Source organism: Malaclemys terrapin, chromosome 9 (genome assembly GCF_027887155.1).
Source record: "Malaclemys terrapin pileata isolate rMalTer1 chromosome 9, rMalTer1.hap1, whole genome shotgun sequence".
Taxonomy (NCBI): Eukaryota; Metazoa; Chordata; order Testudines; family Emydidae; genus Malaclemys; species Malaclemys terrapin.
Window position 1 is genome coordinate 102,336,059 of NC_071513.1, and position 19,695 is coordinate 102,355,753.

Genomic DNA, 19,695 nt, shown 5'->3' on the forward strand with positions numbered 1-19,695 from the left:
GTGTCTCTGGCGACAACTTCAGAATCTGGTTGTCCAGGAGTCTTTGTTTCCTCAGCTGCAGCACAGTGTTGAAATTTGCACTTCCACACCACCTGTCTCCTCCAGTATGTTCACTAGTGTGCACTTCCCACACCAGAACTCTGTTCTGTCCTTTGGCAGAAAGGAACACATAGCCCATGTGAGACCAGTCACAGCGGTTGTTCCCTCGCCGCATGTCTGTTATGTGGTGCACAGCCATTCCTAACTGGAAGGAACCACACGCTCTTTCCAAACTCCTTATTAGCCACATCTGTTTGCCTCTCTTCTTATAGCTCTTCTCTGAACCCTCTCATTTTTCATCATGACCTCAGCCATTGTGCACGTTCTCTCTAGCTTAATTCCACCTCCTGTCACATTTGCTATTAATGCAGGCTACAAATTCCATAAGTACAGCAGTGGAATTTCCTGCCGTGAAGCCTCACAGGAGAGGGGGAAGAGTCGAGCTGCTGCCAGTCACCTGACGAGTTGCACAAAGACGAGTTGATGCCTGGAGCAGCGTAGAGGCAGCCATGGGGGCAGACCTGCAGCTGCTCTGGTTCCAAATATACAAATCCCAATTAAGTTCATCCTGACAAGGAAAGCCGGTTCCTGCAGAGGGGAAAGCATACCAGCCCCATTATTGTTATTTATAGAATCATAGACTATCAGGGTTGGAAGGGACCTCAGGAGGTCATCTAGTCCAACCCCCTGCTCAAAGCAGGACCAATCCCCAACTAAATCATCCCAGTTATTACTCTGCAAGTGGGAGTAAAACCACCCAGACCAAAAGAATGTTTAAAATCTCTGGAAATAGCAACTTCCAGAGGCAATGTCTATACTAGGTGCATTGCTGGTATAGCTATACCAGTTTATTATGCCAGCAAATCACTCCTAGTGTAGGAACAACGTATACCAGGAAAACTGCCTTTTACCATTACAGCTTATTCCACCCCCTCCCCCCCTACCCCGAGTGAATGAGCCATCCCAGGAAAAGCACAGTTTTGTGGTGCAGCTGTGTCTGCACTAGGGTCAGGGATTACACCCCAACACTCCTCTGTCCGACATAGGTAGGCTACAGAAGGCTGTAGTGTAGATCCGGGCTGAATGTTGGTGAGTCAGCCAGGAGCAGTCCACAGGTCTCTGCATCATTGTCAGTGTGGAGGCAGGGAGGGAGCTCCAGTTCGAAGGGTGCATCATTCTTTTAGTGATATTAAAGGTGTCAAGGGCTCAGATGTGCACATAGGGAGTTCCATTCACACACCTGCATGCAGCTCTCTGTCTTCTCCTTGCGCTGGTGTGTGGAATGTCCTCCCAATGAGAGGTGGTAGGGACTTTTTGAACTAAATGTTTTTCTGGTGGGGAGGTTGGGGAGGAGGAGTGTTGTTGAAACTAAAAATGCTTGCAGGAAAGGGCCGGTTTCAATGAATTGCCCCTTTTGAAAAAAACATTGAGAAAAAAGTTTCAAAATTGTTGTCGGTTGTGACAGTTTCTAACCAAAAAAGTTCCCATTTTGGTTCGAAACAACTTTTTGGTTTGGAATTTAAGTTAATTTATAGTTAAACAAAAATGGAGGAATTTTTTTTTTTAAAGGTAGTAATCAAAACACCCCACCCTTCACACTGATCCTCGTATTAAAGAGGAGGGAATCCAACACATTCAGGTCTGTCTCCTGATTTAACGTGAACCAAAATGCCAAAGCAGAAAATCAGTTAGGCTTTGCCCATAGTCAAAAAGTCTTTTGGAATATACAGTGTACTTGGACAAAGCAGAGTGCTCACAATATCTTCAGCCCAAAGCCAACAGGAGGGAAAGCTCCTTACCCTCCTTAGCAGTGTTCTGTTGTGTTCTTCCTCTTGGTTGACTCTCTGGAGGCCTGAGAGCTGAGGGCAGCACTCTTTCCTACATCTTCTGGTGATGCCTTGAAGTGGAGTGGTAAGCCAAAGATCTAACAGGGAAATCCCCTTAAGCAAACATGTTCCCAGAGAGGGACGGTGAGTTGGAGTCTGAAATTAACGACTTTGTTTTTCTCACCGGTACAGAACTGGAAGGATAAGATGAGTAAATCCCCTAGGGTTAATTTTCAAGTGTGGAAGGGATTAATCAACGGAAGGGAATTCAAAATGCTTGTCTCACTCAGATGCGTTAACATCAAGAGGTGACTGAGCTGTAACGGAGCTTAGCTTGGCGAGCAGAAGGCATGCGGACTAGGGAAGCACCATCCAGGGGCAACAGCATGTTTATTTGCTGGCTTGGGCTCCCTGTCAAACTTCTACTGAGGCCTGTGTGCTGTGGAAAGTCAGATTAAATTGTCCCCAGGGTCCCTCGTGGCCTTCAGATCTATAAATGGGAGTTAGATCTGGCCTGTGGCTGCAGCCTCTAGACAGAGCTGTCTAAAAGTATCAGGTATGCGCCAAAGTCCTTGTAGCATTGGGACTTTAGATGGTGAACTCTTCATGGCAAAAATTGTATCATCTTACGTGCACCCAGCACAGTGGAGTCTCACACCTGACTGGGCCACGGGTGCTGCCATGATAAAAATAATAATACGTAAAACCCCAATCCTGCACTTAGTGCTATGCCAGCAGGCCCACTTTCCGCTTAGAGCTGCTGGTAGGGTGGAGGCACAAATTGTTCACATCCCTCCTGTGTCACGCTCCCGCTAGTGTTCGCAAGCAGGCATTCCATTTACTGACGCTTGCTCTATTCAGCTGCCGTTCACTACAGGAAGTTCCTGTTCTGTTTTGCTGTTTTCCCGCTGTTCTGTTTTGCTGTTTCTATCATTCTATGGCTCTGAGACATGGACTGTTTAAAGAGAAAATGGGTCGTGCCTGACATATCTATCGATTTCGGTTAAAATATCGGATACGAGAAATCAATAAAAGGGGAATCACGAAATGCCTGGGTTGCGCTTTTATTTTTATTTACTTTGTTTTATTTTATTTCTGCTTGGGCCCTTTAGCAGTGAAGTTACCAATGCTAATTGTGTGCTCTTCCGCTGCCTTGGGAGTAGATGCTTTGTGACCAGATAAAAAGTCTTGAGCTCTCCTGATGGAAAATGCGATGTAAACGCCAGGTATTCTTATTGTCATCTTCAAATTTGCACACTTCTGTTACTGAGGAATTTATTTCCTCTATCCAGTCCCAACTAATTGCTTCCTTTTACTCCTTATGAGTGAAGTTCAGTCGGGAAAAGTCAGCTTCTGCTAAACCGAAGGCCCGATTCCACATATCCTGTGCCGCTCCAGAGTTTCCTTTTTTAATAAAGCATATGGAATGGGAAGTATTTTGAACAAGGCCATAAGAAAAACAGCAACAACCAATTAACGAGTTAGTGCTACATATCGTGGCCAAGCCCAACGATTAGGCAGTTACCAAGGAAAATTCCTTAGCTAATTGCATAATGTTCCTCAGAACTGGCAGGATTGTAGCATTCCCTGTTGTAAATATAAGGAACGGTGCAAATGCTGCAGAAACATTATCTGTTTGTGGAAGGCCTTGTTCTCTCTGGTACATCAGTCACTGTCATCATGATGATGATAGAAAACAAACAAAAATCCCAGGAACAATTCTTCCACCTCCGTTATTACAAGTATGCAGTACATGAAGCTAAATCCTGCCACGAACAAGCCCCCAGGTCAGACCGAGTCCTTTTCACCCCACAAGTAGGCAGTTCTCACAATGGGTTGAAATCCAGGACGTGTCATACTGACTCTTCCAAAAATAATCTTGTGGCTCTTCTGGCCATTTTAGGATAAGCAAGTTGCAGGCTGTAGCTCTGTGTGTGTCTTACCAGTCAGTTGCCGCTTGGGAAGTAATGTCCAATGACGTATGTGGCAGTATTGGCTTGACCCCTCTGAAGTCTTTGGTGATTCATGCCCTGCGTGCGTACTTCTGCACTATGTGTCAGGAGAAGGGGCTTGCCCATTGACATTCTTGGCTGAGACAAGCAGTAACCGTGCAGTCTTTCAGCTGGCAGTTTTCACTGGGAGTTTTGGGTGCACAAGGAATGCAGGAGAACGTCTGTAGGCTCCATGTGGTGTTGGTCAATATGAAAATATTGATCTGTGGGGTTTTTATAATTCCCTTTCTGTTGGATTTTTTTTTCTCTTTTCTTTCTTTTCTGTTTATCCCAAAGATCACAGACCTCCCCGCATCTGTGCTTCACCATCCAGGATTTGAACATATGGTTCTTATTTGATAACGCCAAACATTTCCAGCAAGGCTAGCAAGTGGAATTCTGTCCCAAGCTCCAGCACAATAAACCATTTGAGCTTCTTCACAGATTTAGCATTTGCATCTGTCTGTACGGAATGCGTCTCTCTTTGTGGCATGCGTGCTTCAGGTGTTTGGTTTGCAAAGGCGAGTTTCACATAGTGTAGTCACGCAAGCCGTCATTGGGCGGGCTGGCACGTCTGGCACAGACAATCATTAGAAGCTGATTGATATCGGTGTTTACATAACATGCTTGCGGGGGGAGTGGGGGAGATGAATCTTTCAGCTGAGCCTCCTTGAAATGAAAAACACTTTATAGCTTCAGTGGTCCCAACGATGGGGCTGGTTCAATACATAAAATCTACAGACCAAGGTAGGCGACACACAGCCTTTAATACAATTATTTTGAGCCGTCTGAACTGAAATGGCTGGGGCAGAAGACAAATTTGGCATGGTACCACATGGAAAATTACGGCCTGGGGATTCGTACAAGAATTGTAAGGTGGATAAAAGGACTGGCTAAAGGGGAGAAGGCAACAGGATGTGTGTAAAGGGGAACTCTCTGGATCTCTAGTGGAGTTCAAGGATTGGTCTTGGGGGCAATCTTATTCAATGTTTTTAGTAATGCTCTTTTCACAGAGAGTAGGCATTCACTAGTGAAATTTGCTGATGATACAAAGTTGTGAAGGCGTCATCCATACAGAGGTGGATGGAAATATTATGCAGGAAGATCAGGATGATCTTGACGACTGGAGTGTCAGAATGGCATGAAATTCAGTAGTACAAAGTGCAAGGGCCTGCCCTTAGGATGGGGGTTGATCCTAAGATGACTCGGAGCCACCAATGTGATGTGGCTGTGACAAAGGCAATGTATCCAGTGAGCAGGGCCGGCTCCAGGGTTTTTGCTGCCCCAAGCGGTGGCAATTCGGCGGCAGGTCCTTCCCTCCGAGAGGGACTGAGGGACCCACCGCCGAAGAGCTGGACATGCCGCCCCTTTCCGTTGGCCGCCCCAAGCACCTGCTTGCTGTGCTGGTGCCTGGAGCCAGCCCTGCCAGTGAGGCATTTCCAGTAGAGCGAGAGAGGTATTAATGCCATTGTACCAGGCTCTGGTAAGACCTCATCTGGAATACCGTGTACAGTTTTGGACAGCCATGTTCAAGAAAGATGAATTGAACCTGTAACGGTTGCAGAGAAGAGCTACTAGGATGATCTGGGGGCGGAGGGTCTGTCTGATGAGAGGAGACTGGAGGAGGTTGGCTTGTTGAGCCTAGCAAAAAGAAAGCTGAGAAGGGGATCCAGTTGTGCTCTATAAACACACCAGATCAGTGGTTCTCAAACTTTTTTTTTTCACGGACCACTTGAAAATTGCTGAGGGTCTCGGCGGACCGCTTAAGGCTCTTTCCGAATGTTGTTTGTACCGTTAGCTAACTATTGTAAAACACTTTGGATGAAAGCTCTCTATAAAAAAAACACAACAAGAATTAACGTTTTTTTGTTCTACAAATAAAAGCACACAACTCATATTTTAATAGCAGTAGTCTTAACTTTCAAATGCGATGGATGTGCCCTCTCTCCCCTGCCACAGCAGCCCCCAGGCTGAGGTTGGGAAGAAGGGGGGGGGTCTCTTCCCCACCACAGGGCTGAGGCTGGGAAGGAGGCCGTCTCTTCCCGGCAGCCGCAGCCCTGGAGCTGGGGAAAGTCACCTCTTTCTCTGGCCGCCGCAGCCCTGCACATCCCAAATTCCTTCCACCCCCTCTTCTCACCTCACTGCCCCCTCCCACCTACCCCTATTCCCCCCAAGGCCACCACCTCACCTCACATGTGTATCTTCTCCAGGGTCCAGGCACCTAATTCGTGGAGCCATGTCTGTGCAGCTCCACTAGGTGGGTGGCCCTTCATTCTCTTGTGTGCGGCCGCCCAGGCGTGCACCTTAGAGGGAACTATCTGCTGACCACCTGAATGGAGCTCGCGGAGCACAGTTTGAGAACCTCTGCACTCGGGTATAAACACCAGGAGGGTGAAGAGCTATTTAAGCTAAAGGACAATGCTGCACAAGAACAAATGGTATAAACTGGCCATGAGCAAATGCAGGCTGGAAATTAAAAGGAAGTTTCTAAGAGGGGTGAGGTTCTGGAACAGACAACTTAATGAATTTTGAGAGTGCAAATGTATGAGTGTGATCGTATGACGGGGTTGCTTGTGACAGTAAAGGGCAACCCTGGGGCTCAGTTACGGTTTGTCTCATGTTCCTTAAAGCTCATGCCTCAGGGCTTCAGCTGGTCACCTGCAGGGGTCAGGAAGGGATTTTTGTCCCCCAGTGTATTCTGGGAGATTTTTTTGGTCTCCTTCCTCTGAAGCATCAGAGATGGCCACAGTTGGAGATGGGACATGGGACGGGTGGGCCAAGGCTCTGAGGTGACACCATGCATTATCTCTCAGGCGCTTGGCTGGTTCTTTCACATATATTCAGGGTTGAACTGATCGCCATGTGTGGGGTCGGGGAAGGAATTTTCCCCCGGGTCAGACTGGCAGCGACTTTGGGGGTTTTCATCTTCCTCTGCAGCATGTGGATGTGGGTCACTTATCAGGGTATATATCACTTGATCACTTTCCTGCATTTGCGGGATCCTCAAGAACTGGTGAGCCTCGGACCCTCCCATTTTCTGTCTGCGGCACATCATAGTCGAGTCTCCTGTGAGCTGTTATGCTTTGGTCTCATTCTGGTTATTGGGTTTAGTGTGCGGGTGCTGGGTGTGAGACATGGGAAGTCAGACTAGATGATCTGGCGGTGCCTTCTGGCCTTAAACGCTGACTCTAAATAAGCCCGCGGCTCGTTGTGCTGGCTGGTTGTGCGCTCTTGAATCCCGGTCCCTTGTGCTGCCCATGTTGCGGCACTGAAGGGATGCAGTTACTGGTTTGTCCCTCATAGAAGAGAAAAGCCAGAGTTCCCCTGTGATGAATGTAAAGCAGGGTTCTCTGCTGGGGCGGCCGGATGCAGACGGGACCCCGCAGTTCTCCCCAGTGACTCGGCTGCCCTTTGTTCCAGACCTGGTACTGGCAGGAGCTGGCCTGGATTCCGAGCTGTTCTGGAACTGACAGCTGGCTATCCTGCGCTAACAGCAAACGGGTGAAACGAACGGGCTTCAAGTTCCCCTGCAGACCAGCTGCTATCCCAGCCTGTGCAAATATCTGAATTGATCCTTATGCCTGCTGTGTTTTGTTTTTTTTTTCGCTTACAGAACACACTGGAGCAGTGCAGCGTCTGTGCCAAACCCATCATGGAGAGGATCCTGCGCGCCACGGGGAAAGCCTACCACCCCCACTGCTTCACCTGTGTGATGTGCCATCGCAGCCTGGATGGCATCCCCTTCACTGTGGATGCCGGAGGGAACATTCACTGCATTGAGGATTTCCACAAGTACGGCCCAGGCGCCTCTTCTTGGCTTTTCCTGGCCCTGGAGGCCTAAAATCTCTTCTCATGTTACCTAGGCAGGATCTTGAATTGCTGTAAATTCTTCCTGCGATTCCCCAGAGGCCAGGGAGCCGGCAAGCACACCCTCCGGCATGCCAGCTTAATTGACTGGGGGTAGTTGTGTGGATTTGTCTTACATCCGTGTCCCTGCCAGGGAGGGTTGTCTCTGGGCTCACAGATCTTCTTTAACATGTTATGTTCCCCACTTGCCTTATGTGCGGACTGCATGATGTAAGCATTTCATGTTCCTAGCTACCCCCCTGCACTTCCTTACCCCCCCTCCTTATCCTTCCTTCCCCAGCCTCCTACTGTCACTTAGCTGTTGCCTTGAAGCCAAGGTTCTCACCCTGTGCTCAGCACCCTGCTCATAGCCCGCAGAGCACAGCAGGGTTCGCTGCCTCCTCTGTTTGACAGTGCCCAGTCAACCTGTGGAACTCCTTGCCTCAGGAGGTTGTGAAGGCTAGGACTATAACAGCGTTTAAAAGCGATCTAGATACATTCATGGAGGTTAAGTCCATTAATGGCTATTAGCCAGGATGGGTAAGGAATGGTGTCCCTAGCCTCTGTTTATGTTCTTATGTTTCCATCTGCTAGTTAGCCTTTCAAGGAGCTAGAAAAACATTCCTAATCATAATTTGTAGTAAAATATCTATTTAAAGTGCACTGCAATCCACGACTGGAGGTAGCTTCTGTCGCTCCCCCCATCCCTTCCCTTATCCCAGCTGATCTGAGAAAGACAGATAAGTAGATATAATCAAAGCACAAATGTTTCCCCAGCTTGGAAGAGACGGGCACAGTACACCCCTCAATTAAAAGAGGAAATCAATACTAACTAATGTGGGTTTACATCTCAAGCACTTACCTTTTAATTTCTAAGGGGGCAGGCTTAATTAGAGACTCGTGACATCAGTGTGTGGGCCTGGAAGCTCAGAGCAGCAGACTTACCTGACCAAAGGAATCGCAGCCGCCAGATGGGAGAATGTTAAACTCCGGCAGGAAATGCTCCCTGACGCTCAGACACATCTGTGTAATTGGCAGCTGCAGAGGCCACTGTGTGTTACCTCTCCCTCTGTGTGCGTCCCAGCAAGAATCCAGCGAAATGGCCCAGTGGGTGAAATTCACCCTTGGGCAGAGGGCCAGCAGAAAGCCAAGGCAGTGGCACTACATTATGTCCCACTTACACTCCCTATGCCACGTGTCGATATACGCGGGATGTTCCTCCTCCTTGAGAGGGATTGACATCCTTTAGGAAGAACTAAGTACCTTCCGGCTTGAAGGGTTAAATGGTGACTCGGCCTCATACTGCTCCTCAACCCATGGGTGAATTTCACTCTCCGAGAATAGACAGCATCAGGAAAGGACCTGTATTGGTTGGGTACGAGGCTGGGAGAAGATCCAGAGGATAGCAGATGACCTAGTTGGGCTACTGAGTCCATCTACAACCAGTGCAGAGTCTGTATCCGGAAGTATATTTGGCAGTTCTTTCACCCAGTTTTAGCTGATGCGAGTAATGAAACTTCCATCGCTTCTCTTGGGTCACTGCTTCACAGCCTAATATGCTGAATTATTAAGAGAATGTATCCAATGTTCTCAGTTTCTCTTTGTTTAATTTTACCTCCCTGTATCGCCCTACAGGATTCCTTCCCGCAGTGTTCCCACCTTTCAAATACTTTCAGAGCACCTACATGTCCTTAGGGTAGAGAGTGAGTGAGAAGAAGCATTCAGGATATATTGACAGCTATGGAGGCATGAAGAAACAAATAGAAGGCAATTGTGGATGCAAAAAATATAGTCAGTAAACCTAAACACTGGACACAAAACTGGGGGAGGGGGACAAAAGAAATTCACAAACATTTTCAAAATGTTGTAAACATCTTCCTGGTCAAAAATCTTTGCAAAAAAAAAACACTAGTTTTGAAAATTTCTACGGAATGTTTTCCTGAAATTTTTTCATTTCTGGAAAATTTCAGGTTTTCTTTTTTCACAGTTTTCATTCTTTTTTCCTTTTTGCCACTGAAAAAAGGGGGAAAGAGGGTGGGAGGAGAGAAAAACAAAAATTGTGTTTGTTTTTCACTTTGTGTCAAAAAGAAAATTAGTGAAAGTTTTTTTAGGGGGGAAAAATCCATTTTTTAAGTAAAAAAAGTTTAAAAAAATGAATTCCAACTGGCTCTATTGGCTGTTTGAAACTGCTATTGGGGTTCTTATCCTGAAAGGTGAGGAGCAAATGGAAACTGTGAAATCCACCTGCAAGACATGATTGGCTAGACGCTGCCCTAAGAAACACATGCAGCTCCCACTGAATTCAATGGGAGTCATTTCTCTGTCTCTGCGGAAAAAAATTGGCCCGTGCTGTTTTGCCTCTGGTGACCTAGATAGAGAAACATTCAAGCATTTTTAAGCAGCACATTTTAGCTGAATTGCACAAGAAAGTGCCTGAATCCCCACATTATTAACTGTGATTACAGCTACGGTCATATCACGATCCATTTAAATTCTCTTTCGGAGCAATCAGCAAAGGTGCTGTTTAATTCATGTCTGCGTAGCTGCAATCTAACAAAACGCCTTGCATCTGCTGCCAACGAAATGAATCCTTTTCTTTATTCCTACTACAGCTAAGATGTTTTTTAACTGAGTTAATTCTAGGGTGGTTTGTATAAAAGGCTGGGTGGCAGAGTCACTGTTTCCTAGATATTTTACAAGAGAAGAATCTTTGATCTCTTCATATTCTGGCACTTGCCATGAGCATTGCCCATTGACCCTAATTCTAAGCTTCTTAGCTGTTAGCCAGTGTATGTTCTTAGGGATAGGTTTTCAGAAGGGTGGCCTCCTATTTTGTGGGGAGAATTTGCATCCAAGGCATTTTCACCTTGACTGCCAGATTGCGGATGCAAATCAAGTAGTTGAGAGAGAGAACCAGTCAGATATGTTCTAGCAGTTCTCTTTGTGGTGCACAGATTGAGCCGAGCTAAAACTAACATCCTGTGGGTGTAGTGGGAGCCAGATGCTTGAGGATTTTAAAACAAGACTGGATAAAACCCAAGAAAATTATACTGCAGAGAACAATCCCGCAGTGGCAGGATCTAAGGCTGCATCCTACTTGGTCCATCTCTAGTTTCTAGCGTATTGATATTTTTCAGTAGCGACAGGTGGGGCAAATCCTGCTAACTTCATTCACAAGAGGAATTCCACTGATTTAAATGGTGTTATATTAGGCATATGAAACCAGCTCACTTTGGGGCTTGCACTTGGATACCGCAATGATGAACAACGTCATCGAGAGATTGTTTAATAAATGATTAAGGCGAGCGGAATATGATTCTCAGGCCTCTGCCCTTGTTCTGTAGGAACTCATAAGCGTCACTGAATGTTTCCTTTTCAAGGGGGCAACTCTGCTTGCAGAGACGTGTGTTGTGCCACGGTTTCCTGTAGGGTTCGAAGTTTCTAATGTAGCATATGAAGAACGTGGCTGTGCACTTGGGGTTTGACTGGAACCATCTTTGCTTTTCAAGGAAATTTGCACCGCGATGTTCCGTGTGTAAGGAGCCCATTATGCCTGCCCTGGGTCAAGAGGAGACCGTACGCATTGTGGCATTAGATCGTGACTTCCATGTCCAGTGCTACCGGTGTGAGGTCAGTATTCCCGCTGCTGGCAAGGGAAGAAAGCAAAGATTGGGTTCACTGTACTGACAGAAATGACCTTCTCTTACATCAATAATGAGCACATTCCTGTTATCACACTGGTTCTGCGTTAAACCTTACTTCATTGACTTCAGCAGAAGTGACTCCTGATTTACACATAGACGATGCAAATGATAGGAGAATCAGGCCTTCGGTATATACCGGCTTCATTGTGTTAGCAAGAGACTACGACTCAATCATTAGAGCTGAATATTTGAGAATATGGTCATTCGTTATCTGGACACAAATGTTGCTCCTATTTGTTTTATTAAAATCAACTCTAATGCATGTTGCAATGTGAGCAAGATTATATAAGTGGGTTAAAAAAAGATGAAGTTAATAATTAGCTGGAAAATCAACATACAGCTTGTGGTTGAAAAATTTGAATTGGCATATAAACATGATCGTTCTCATTCACGTGTGGTCCTTGCTGAGCTACGTTTCTGGTACATGTGATTTTGATAAGAATCTGAAACAGAGGAAAAATCCCCTTGGCGCATGTTGCATATTGAACCTCCGAGAATTCTGCAGTACAGCTGTTCCCCCTGGGATAAACTCCAGCCAGATGTTGGGACAAGACGTGAGTCCCAATAATGGTGCTGATCACAGTCATGGGCTCGAGTGCGGGACTGAGACTCGAGGTCTCTGAGTTCAGTTCGTAGCTCTGCCATCACCTTCCTGCGTGAGCTTAGGACAGTCACTTAATCGCCATGTGCCTTGGCTTTCCATTTACAAAAGCCGGATGGTTATGATGGCGTTCTGGCCTTTCTTCCACCCGTTAGCTTGTGTATTTAGATTACAAGCTCTTGGGAGCAGAGACGGTCTCTTACTATAGGTCTGTAAAGCCCCCAGCACAATGGGCCCCCACTCTCAGTTGTGGACCTTTGATGCTAGTGTAATAATAATGACCACAGCGGTTAAGGCGTGCTGCAAGGACATGGCTCTGCTGTCACCTCTGTGATATATTCTATCGCTTTCTGGAGTTCTCTCTTCCAAAGAGAGAGAGAGAGAGATGAGCAGCAAACTAGTTTTCAAGGCTCACTTCTTTTTCCTTTTGGCTTTAATAAATGTGAGCTTAAGTTTGATGTGTTCCGCAATGCTAAAGCCCTTTCCTTTCCCAGAGATGGGAAGGGAATAATCTCCTTTTATTTTAGAGAGCTTGGGAGCCCATCTCTGCTGCAGCATTGTCTCTTATCAGGGAAAGGGTCTGTCATGAAAGACATCCTAGAATTCACATGCTGACTTGGGCAGAATTCTGTTACCAGGGGATGTGAGTGTGTATTTCGCTCAGGGCCGGCTCCAGGCACCAGCCTGGCAAGCAGGTGCTTGGGGCAGCCGCTCCGGAGAGGGGCGGCACGTCCAGATATTCGGCGGCAATTCAGCGGACGGTCCCTCACTCCCGCTCAGAGCAAAGGACCTCCCGACGAATTGCCGCCGCAGATCGCGATCGCGGCTTTTTTTTTTTTTCTGGCTGCTTGGGGCGGCCAAAACCCTGGAGCCGGCCCTGATTTCACTAATAGGTTCTTTGCCTAATTTCACTCTCATCTTATTTCTTCTTTTGGTCTTTATTCTGTTTATTGTCTAGGACTGTGGTGGCCTCCTGTCTGAAGGGGACAATCAGGGCTGTTACCCTCTGGATGGACACATCCTTTGCAAGACCTGCAACTCAGCTCGGATCCAGGCACTCACTGCTAAGGCCAGCACTGACCTTTGAGTGTCTACCACCACACTCCCATATTTGCCTGTTGGGGGAATTGCACAACCTTTCCATTTAGCATGACTCCTTTCCAGCCTAGGACCTAATTCTCTATTGAAAAAGTAAAGCTGGAAGGCCTTGGGACAAGCAGGCAGTTTCTAAGTTTATCTCTATTTGATTCACATCTCCTAAGAAGCACATTAAAATTGGGATGATTGGGCTTGATTCTCTTCTTACTCTGGTGTGAGGGCCTGATCCTACTCCCGTTGACATCAGTGGGAAGTTATATATTGGACATGATTCCATAATACTAGACTTACACCAGTGTAAAACCAGCATGTAAATGCAAGACCAGAATCAGAGAAATTGTTATCACAAGACAAACCATACAAACATTGGCCATGAGACATTGGGCCTTTATATCGGCATTGTTTTAAATCATAGGGACACAGATTTGTTTTAAATCATAGAGACCATATCTTTTTCTTATGCCCTCGCTTGTCTCCATTCCCTTCCAGTTTCATAACTTTTTCTTTTCTATAATATTATATTTCGCTGTTGCATAAATGTATTCAGTAAGGATGCTTCCAACTCTCAGATGCTAAGGCATTTATGTATGAGCCATCCCTGAAAGTTGTGAGCCTGCACACACACACACGCGCGCACACACGTACATACATATATCCTTTTGATAAACTAGAGCTATAAAGTCACTGAGAAGTTATGTTAATTATTTTGGGGGCTGGAAAGGGTTAAAAAGAAATTCAAAATGGCTTCAAAGAAAATGACTAATGATAGCCACCACGGGCATGCTCAAAAGGATCTTAGGTTCTCCGGGGCCAATGCAATTACATAGTGACCAGTGTGCACTGCTTGTTTCCAAATAAGTATTTTAGCAATGGAGTCTTGATCCAGCTTCCACTGACATCAATGGAAAGACACCCATTGGATTGAATTCTACCTTGAGACAGGCTCAGGCATTCGGGGATGATGGTAACATACCAGAGCTGGAGTTACAGTACAAGCTATGAGAATTGTTTAATATTTCAGCATTTAGGGCTTTCCAAATATCTGACATTTCTGGAACAGGAATGATTCATTTTTCATCTCAAGTTGTAAATAGGTGTAATTTAGCTCCCAAAAGGGAAAAACGACAGACATCTTTTCTCCTACAGTTTCATCACGCAGTTTTTTCTTTGTGGAGAAATGTCATTGCAAAGGAATGATTGGGGGATGTCACAGTTCCAGGAAAAAAGGGACGTATTGATGTACTCTTCAGGGAGTTAAAAATTTGCACCAAGGTTAATAAAAACCTATGTGCAGGCAGTTCGTGGGTTTTTTGGGAGTTGTAGTTTTTTTTTGAGGGGGGGGTTGGGTTTTTTTTTTGTTAATTAAAAATACATTATAAATCCACAACTCATTTTGTACAACTATAATATTCTTATTCATGAAACCCATAATAACTAAGGTGCAAATTACATGGGAAAGGAGCAATTTTCATATCACTGCATTGACATTAATATCTTATTTGCAGATGTAATCAAGGAAAATACCTTTAGCTGCACTTAACAAATTAAGAGCCAGAACTGAAGCATTTCAGGGCTGATTGACCATATTAATAACAAACTTGCAGTTTTGAAGAGTAACTTTTGTGAATTTTGCTCTCTCTCACAATAATAAATAGTAAAATGTGGTGCTTTCCCCTTCAGCGTCTGTAACAAGAGCTGAATAAAATTACATCGCCCAAACCTGAAAAGAAAAATGAGTGAAATGAAATGAGATGGGTTGGATCCAAGCGAAGATTAAAGAAAATGGAAAATTGCCTCTTACTGTAACTCCTGAAAATGGTATGTCCCCTCCCCGCTCACTAGCAGGAGGGTCTCTGCCGATTGAAGTCACTAAAACACAGGATTAGGGACTTCAACGGCACAGTCCAGGGAAGGGTCTTGTGGCCTGCAGCATGCAGGGGGTCAGACCAGATGATCATAATGGTCCCTTCTGACCTTAAAGTCTATGAGTCTATGAGTCTATGAATTTAATAGAGAATTTAGGGTCTGTCCCCCAACACTTTCACCAACTTTTTACTGGGCTAACTTCATTGGCTTCAGTGAAATTAACCTGGATTTTCACCACATCAAAATGAGGTCATTTTTCTAGAAATCTGTAGGATGACTGATCAATCCCATAGAAAGTATATTGTTCTCCATTAAATCCTGCAGGACTTTGCTACTGGGGCAGTGTCTATGTAGCAGCATCTCACCATCATATTGGAGTTTGGCCCGAGCCTTCAACAATTTCAGCATTTTCCCACAGTAGATTAGTTAGATATGTTATAATTTATTTCATGCAAAAAGTTAAGTGCTGGGTAATTTTTTAAAATAAGGATCTGACTCCTAATAGACTCCATTTGCTCTACTGGTCATAAGCCCTGGCACCTAAGGTAATTTTGAGCTTGCTAGCATTACATGCAGAAGATTGTTAAACACTTGTCTGAACTGAATCTACCAAAGCATGGAAGTTCAGAGTGCAGGTGGCTAACTTCACTTTATCACACATTCCATCGTGCCTTAGAACTGGGTTTCTGAGCATCTTCTCTCCAAAGTACACTGGGAATGTGATGTATACAACCGAGCATGGCACTGATGTAGCAACTATAGCTCTGAACTTCTGTGTCCTTGTAGGTTTAAGTCAGTCTGTCAATCGCACTGAGTGGCATATTAGAAAGCGATGAGAATTAGCTACTGTAATTAGGACAAGGGTCCTGGTCTAGTGATTAGAGGAGGGAGACCAGAAGTCTGGATTCCTGAGTTCTTTCAGTGACCTGGCCACAGACTCACTGTGCAATTTTGAGCAAGTCACTTAACCTCTCGGTCTGTCTATCCCTCTTCACAATAGAGCTTGATAATTCTTACTAACTTCCCAGGGAAGGGAAGTGACTAAATAAAGTAATTTTAGAGTGCCCTATGCTGCATAAATTCAAATCCAGATCCTCCCTTTCTGAAAAGTTTGGTTGGGTTTGTGGTTTTGGAGCAGCCCATTCCAGAACACCCATTTTTAGAGTGTTCTATGAATTTGGTGGTGTGAGGGCTCTTAGATCATTGTTTCTCAAGCATTTTGAACTCCTTGGATGGAAGGAGAAGGGGGAGTGTTGTTATCATTATACATACAGCAGCTAATTTTCAGACTTGAAATATCTGGGTAATGTTGTTTTAATTTGGTTTCTCCTCCCTAAAATAACCAAAGCCAGTTGCCCATTTGAGTGAGTGAATAAGTGCCTGGAGTGTTTTTTTTTAAAAATTCATTCATATGTGGTGCCTAAACTGATACAACTATATTTTGGAAGATACACACACACACACTCTGTCATGTCAGATTTTCAGCCCTGATATTCGAGGGTTTCAAATGGATCTTTAATCAAGGTATTGCTCTAAAGCACCAACAAAATATTGCTTAGCCACAATCTTTCATATATTTATTACATATCCTCATTTATCTATTCCAAAGAAGCCTTTTTTACCAAAGAGATCTTGTTCTTTTAAGGTACATTTCAAAAGTCATGATAAATACTCACGTTGTTTGCTGTTCAGCAATTTTCCTTTGACAAGGAATGTGAAGATCACCTAGACCTTTCTATTTCAATCTGCCGATTTTTTGCTGGTGGTTCTTTGCCTTTTCTAGCATTTGTGTGAAATTAGGGCTTGATCCTGTGTTTCAGGTCACCCCGTTGGGAGTTTGGGGTGCAGGAACAAGCCCTTATTTAAGCCTTGGCTCGGGAAAGTATTTAAGCATGTACTTAATATTCAGCACATGCTTAAATCCGTTCCTCAATGGGACATAAAGAGATGCTTGAATTTACTACATCAGATTTGGTTGCCTTGGTTACAGCCAAATCCCTAGTGACATCATCAAAGTGAATGATCGTATTTTGTTAATGTAATTGCTTTATTGTCATTTATTGTTTTATTTTAATTGTTGCCTGAATGTTGCCTTTTAAAGCAGAAGACAACATCACAGCTTTAGATAATGCACCTTTCATTATGATTTTTTTTTTAAATAATTGTTAGATTTTTATCGCAGCTGCAAAACACTTAGGGAATGACTTAGTCCTAGAGACACGGGGGAAGCGAAACGTTTGCCAGGGTGAGCTCTACACGCGTTCATCAGACGCTTAGGGCAGAAGCAGGAATGAAGTGGGACATAGGTTAGCTCATTATCCGGGCGTGAATTACACACCCTACAAGCATAAAAGAGTTCTCGGTATAGATATTGTGTGTGGAGACTGGTGCACACAATCACCAATTAAATCCAGTCTAGTAACACACATTTTGGGCCCTAAGCCTCCAACCTAGCTGAGTGTAGCAAAGTTTAGCTGGGGCTGCAAAAAGTGCTGGTTCTACAATATAATTTCCCTCCCCCGGCCTCCTGGAAGGTCCGTGGGAGTACTGGGAAATGGTAAAACAGAGGACAATGCAGAGACCCAGGAAAATCCCATCATCAGCATCCATGGGGGGGCGGGGAATCTTGTCACTTTGCTTTACTCTAGTTTAGGACATAAAATTCTGTGATGCCCCATTTTTGTCTAGAAACTGAACAGCTCAAAGGAGGTTTTTTTGGTTTTCGAATTGTCTTTTGTTAATGTCTGCTTCCCGTGGTTGATTCTGTGGGCTGATTTGATATTAGATCATCAAGTAGTGCTAATCATGCTTTATATAGAGATCAACGCTATAAATCAGGATTGACACATGAGGATGTGTGCTGTGGATTTGGGTGGTGAAAGTCTACATGGGAAACACCAGTCGTGTGTTGATATTTGTTTGAGGATCTACTGCAAAGAATGGAGAGGGCCACCTAAGGCCATATAGAAGTTAGTTAAGTGTGAGTTGATATAGGGACTCTGAGGACGATACTTCTGTTAAAGCTGGTCAAATTGTTTTACACTAAACTTCTGTTTTGTTGAAAGTTTGACCTTTTCTCTTCAATACTTTTTGGGGGAAATTGTCTATTTTCTGTTCTCGCAATATCTTTCACATCGTTTGTTATTAATAGTTTAATCAATATATTGTTGACATTTTTATCCTAATAGTTTTTGAAATGGTTCTCAGTTTTTCATTTACCAAAAATGAAGTTTTCTTCCTCAAAATCATTTTTAATAAACAAAAGTTTTCGGTAATGATTTCAAAAACTGTATGGTAAGAAAATCCTGTTAAAGTGTCACGAAAATGTTCATGGAAAATGGATCCGTTCTGGATGTTATGAAGCAAACACATTTTGAAAATTTTCCCAAAATCTTTCTTGTTTTCTGATTCACTCTTCTTCCTGTGCAGACACCATTTTCCTAGTTACTAACAATCCGAATAATGTGACTTTTCTGGGAATAACAGTGTTACTTCTGTTGGACACAGTTTTTGTCTTCTCCCTTCAAACCATGCCCAGGCTGGTTAGGAAGATGGTGACCGTGTCAGTTGTCCTTTGTTTCAAGTACTGAAGGGTGTAAGTAGATTATGCTCACCAAGATCAAGAAACTCTGGTTGAACCTCACACCCTAGCACCATTCCTTTGGGCTTGGGAAAGGCTGTTTTCCATATACATTTCCAGGAAGATTGTTCTTCCTCCTTGGCATTTCAAGTTTGCATTTGAAAAAGGTGGTTGGCTGTCTTGATGCTAGAGCCCTTGTGAATTGTAAATGAAATGTGACTGGCAATACCGCACCTCTCCTTAAGTCAGTGGTTCTCAAACTTTTGTACTGGTGACCCCTTTCATATAGCAAGCCTCTGAGTGCGACCCCCCCCCTTATAAATTAAAAACACTTTTTAATATATTTAACACCATTATAAATGCTGGAGGCAAAGCAGGGTTTGGGGTGGAGGCTGATAGCTCGTGACCCCCCATGTAATAACCTCGTGACCCCCTGAGGGGCCCCGACCCCCAGTTTGAGAACCCCTGCTTTAAGCCATCTGTGAATCAGTCCAGTTCCATTGGTGAGTCCATAATAATAAACAACCTAATCTAGGGTTCGTGGTGAACACGTAAGTTCTCAGCTTTGTTTTTAGAGACACTAACTATTGAAAACTCAGTAGAACCGTTTGGAACTATATATATAAAAATAATATACATATTTTAGATTGTCCTGAGACTATGACTCATTAAAGGTACAGGCAACAGTAGGTAGCCAGGACAGTTTTTATTATACTTGCCCTGTCTTCATTTCTGTGCCGCCGCAGTCTCAATCTTTTTGGCATTAACCCATGTATAACCAACCGCCCCACTGAATTTGCAGCTATGCTAACAGGGCTAATCGGAAATGTTCTTTTTGTTGTTTGTGTGTCTTCCTGATTATTCCTCAATCTAAAAAAAAAAAAGCCCAAACCCCAAATGGTGATATCTTCTTTACGTTTCCCAGGCATTAGAGTCCAGTCCCGGGAATCAGAACTCAGGGGTTCTGTTTGAAGCTTTACCTCTTTCTCCCTTTGTCACCTTAGACAAGTCACTTAGCCTGTTTCTCCCTCTGCCCCAGTTTATCCATCTCTGTAATGGGGACGATATATTACCTACCTCACAGGGGTGTTGTGAGAGCTAGTTACAAAAGGTAAAACTTTTTGAGCTCTTTAATCAAAGTAGC

At 44.4% G+C, this 19,695-nt stretch overlaps 1 protein-coding gene across 12 annotated transcripts in view; it reads left to right on the top strand.

Annotated features, from left to right (window-relative positions):
- The window catches only part of LPP (LIM domain containing preferred translocation partner in lipoma), a 433,528-nt gene extending 414,108 nt beyond the window's left edge, over positions 1–19,420 (top strand). For all 12 annotated transcript variants that reach the window (XM_054039565.1, XM_054039572.1, XM_054039570.1 and 9 more), the window contains 3 exons: positions 7,470–7,648; positions 11,212–11,332; positions 12,966–19,420. In XM_054039565.1, coding sequence (XP_053895540.1) covers positions 7,470–7,648; positions 11,212–11,332; positions 12,966–13,094 — 429 coding nt within the window. In that variant the 3' untranslated portion in view covers positions 13,095–19,420. The remainder of the gene's footprint in view (positions 1–7,469; positions 7,649–11,211; positions 11,333–12,965) is intronic.
- Positions 19,421–19,695: the final 275 nt, after the last annotated feature.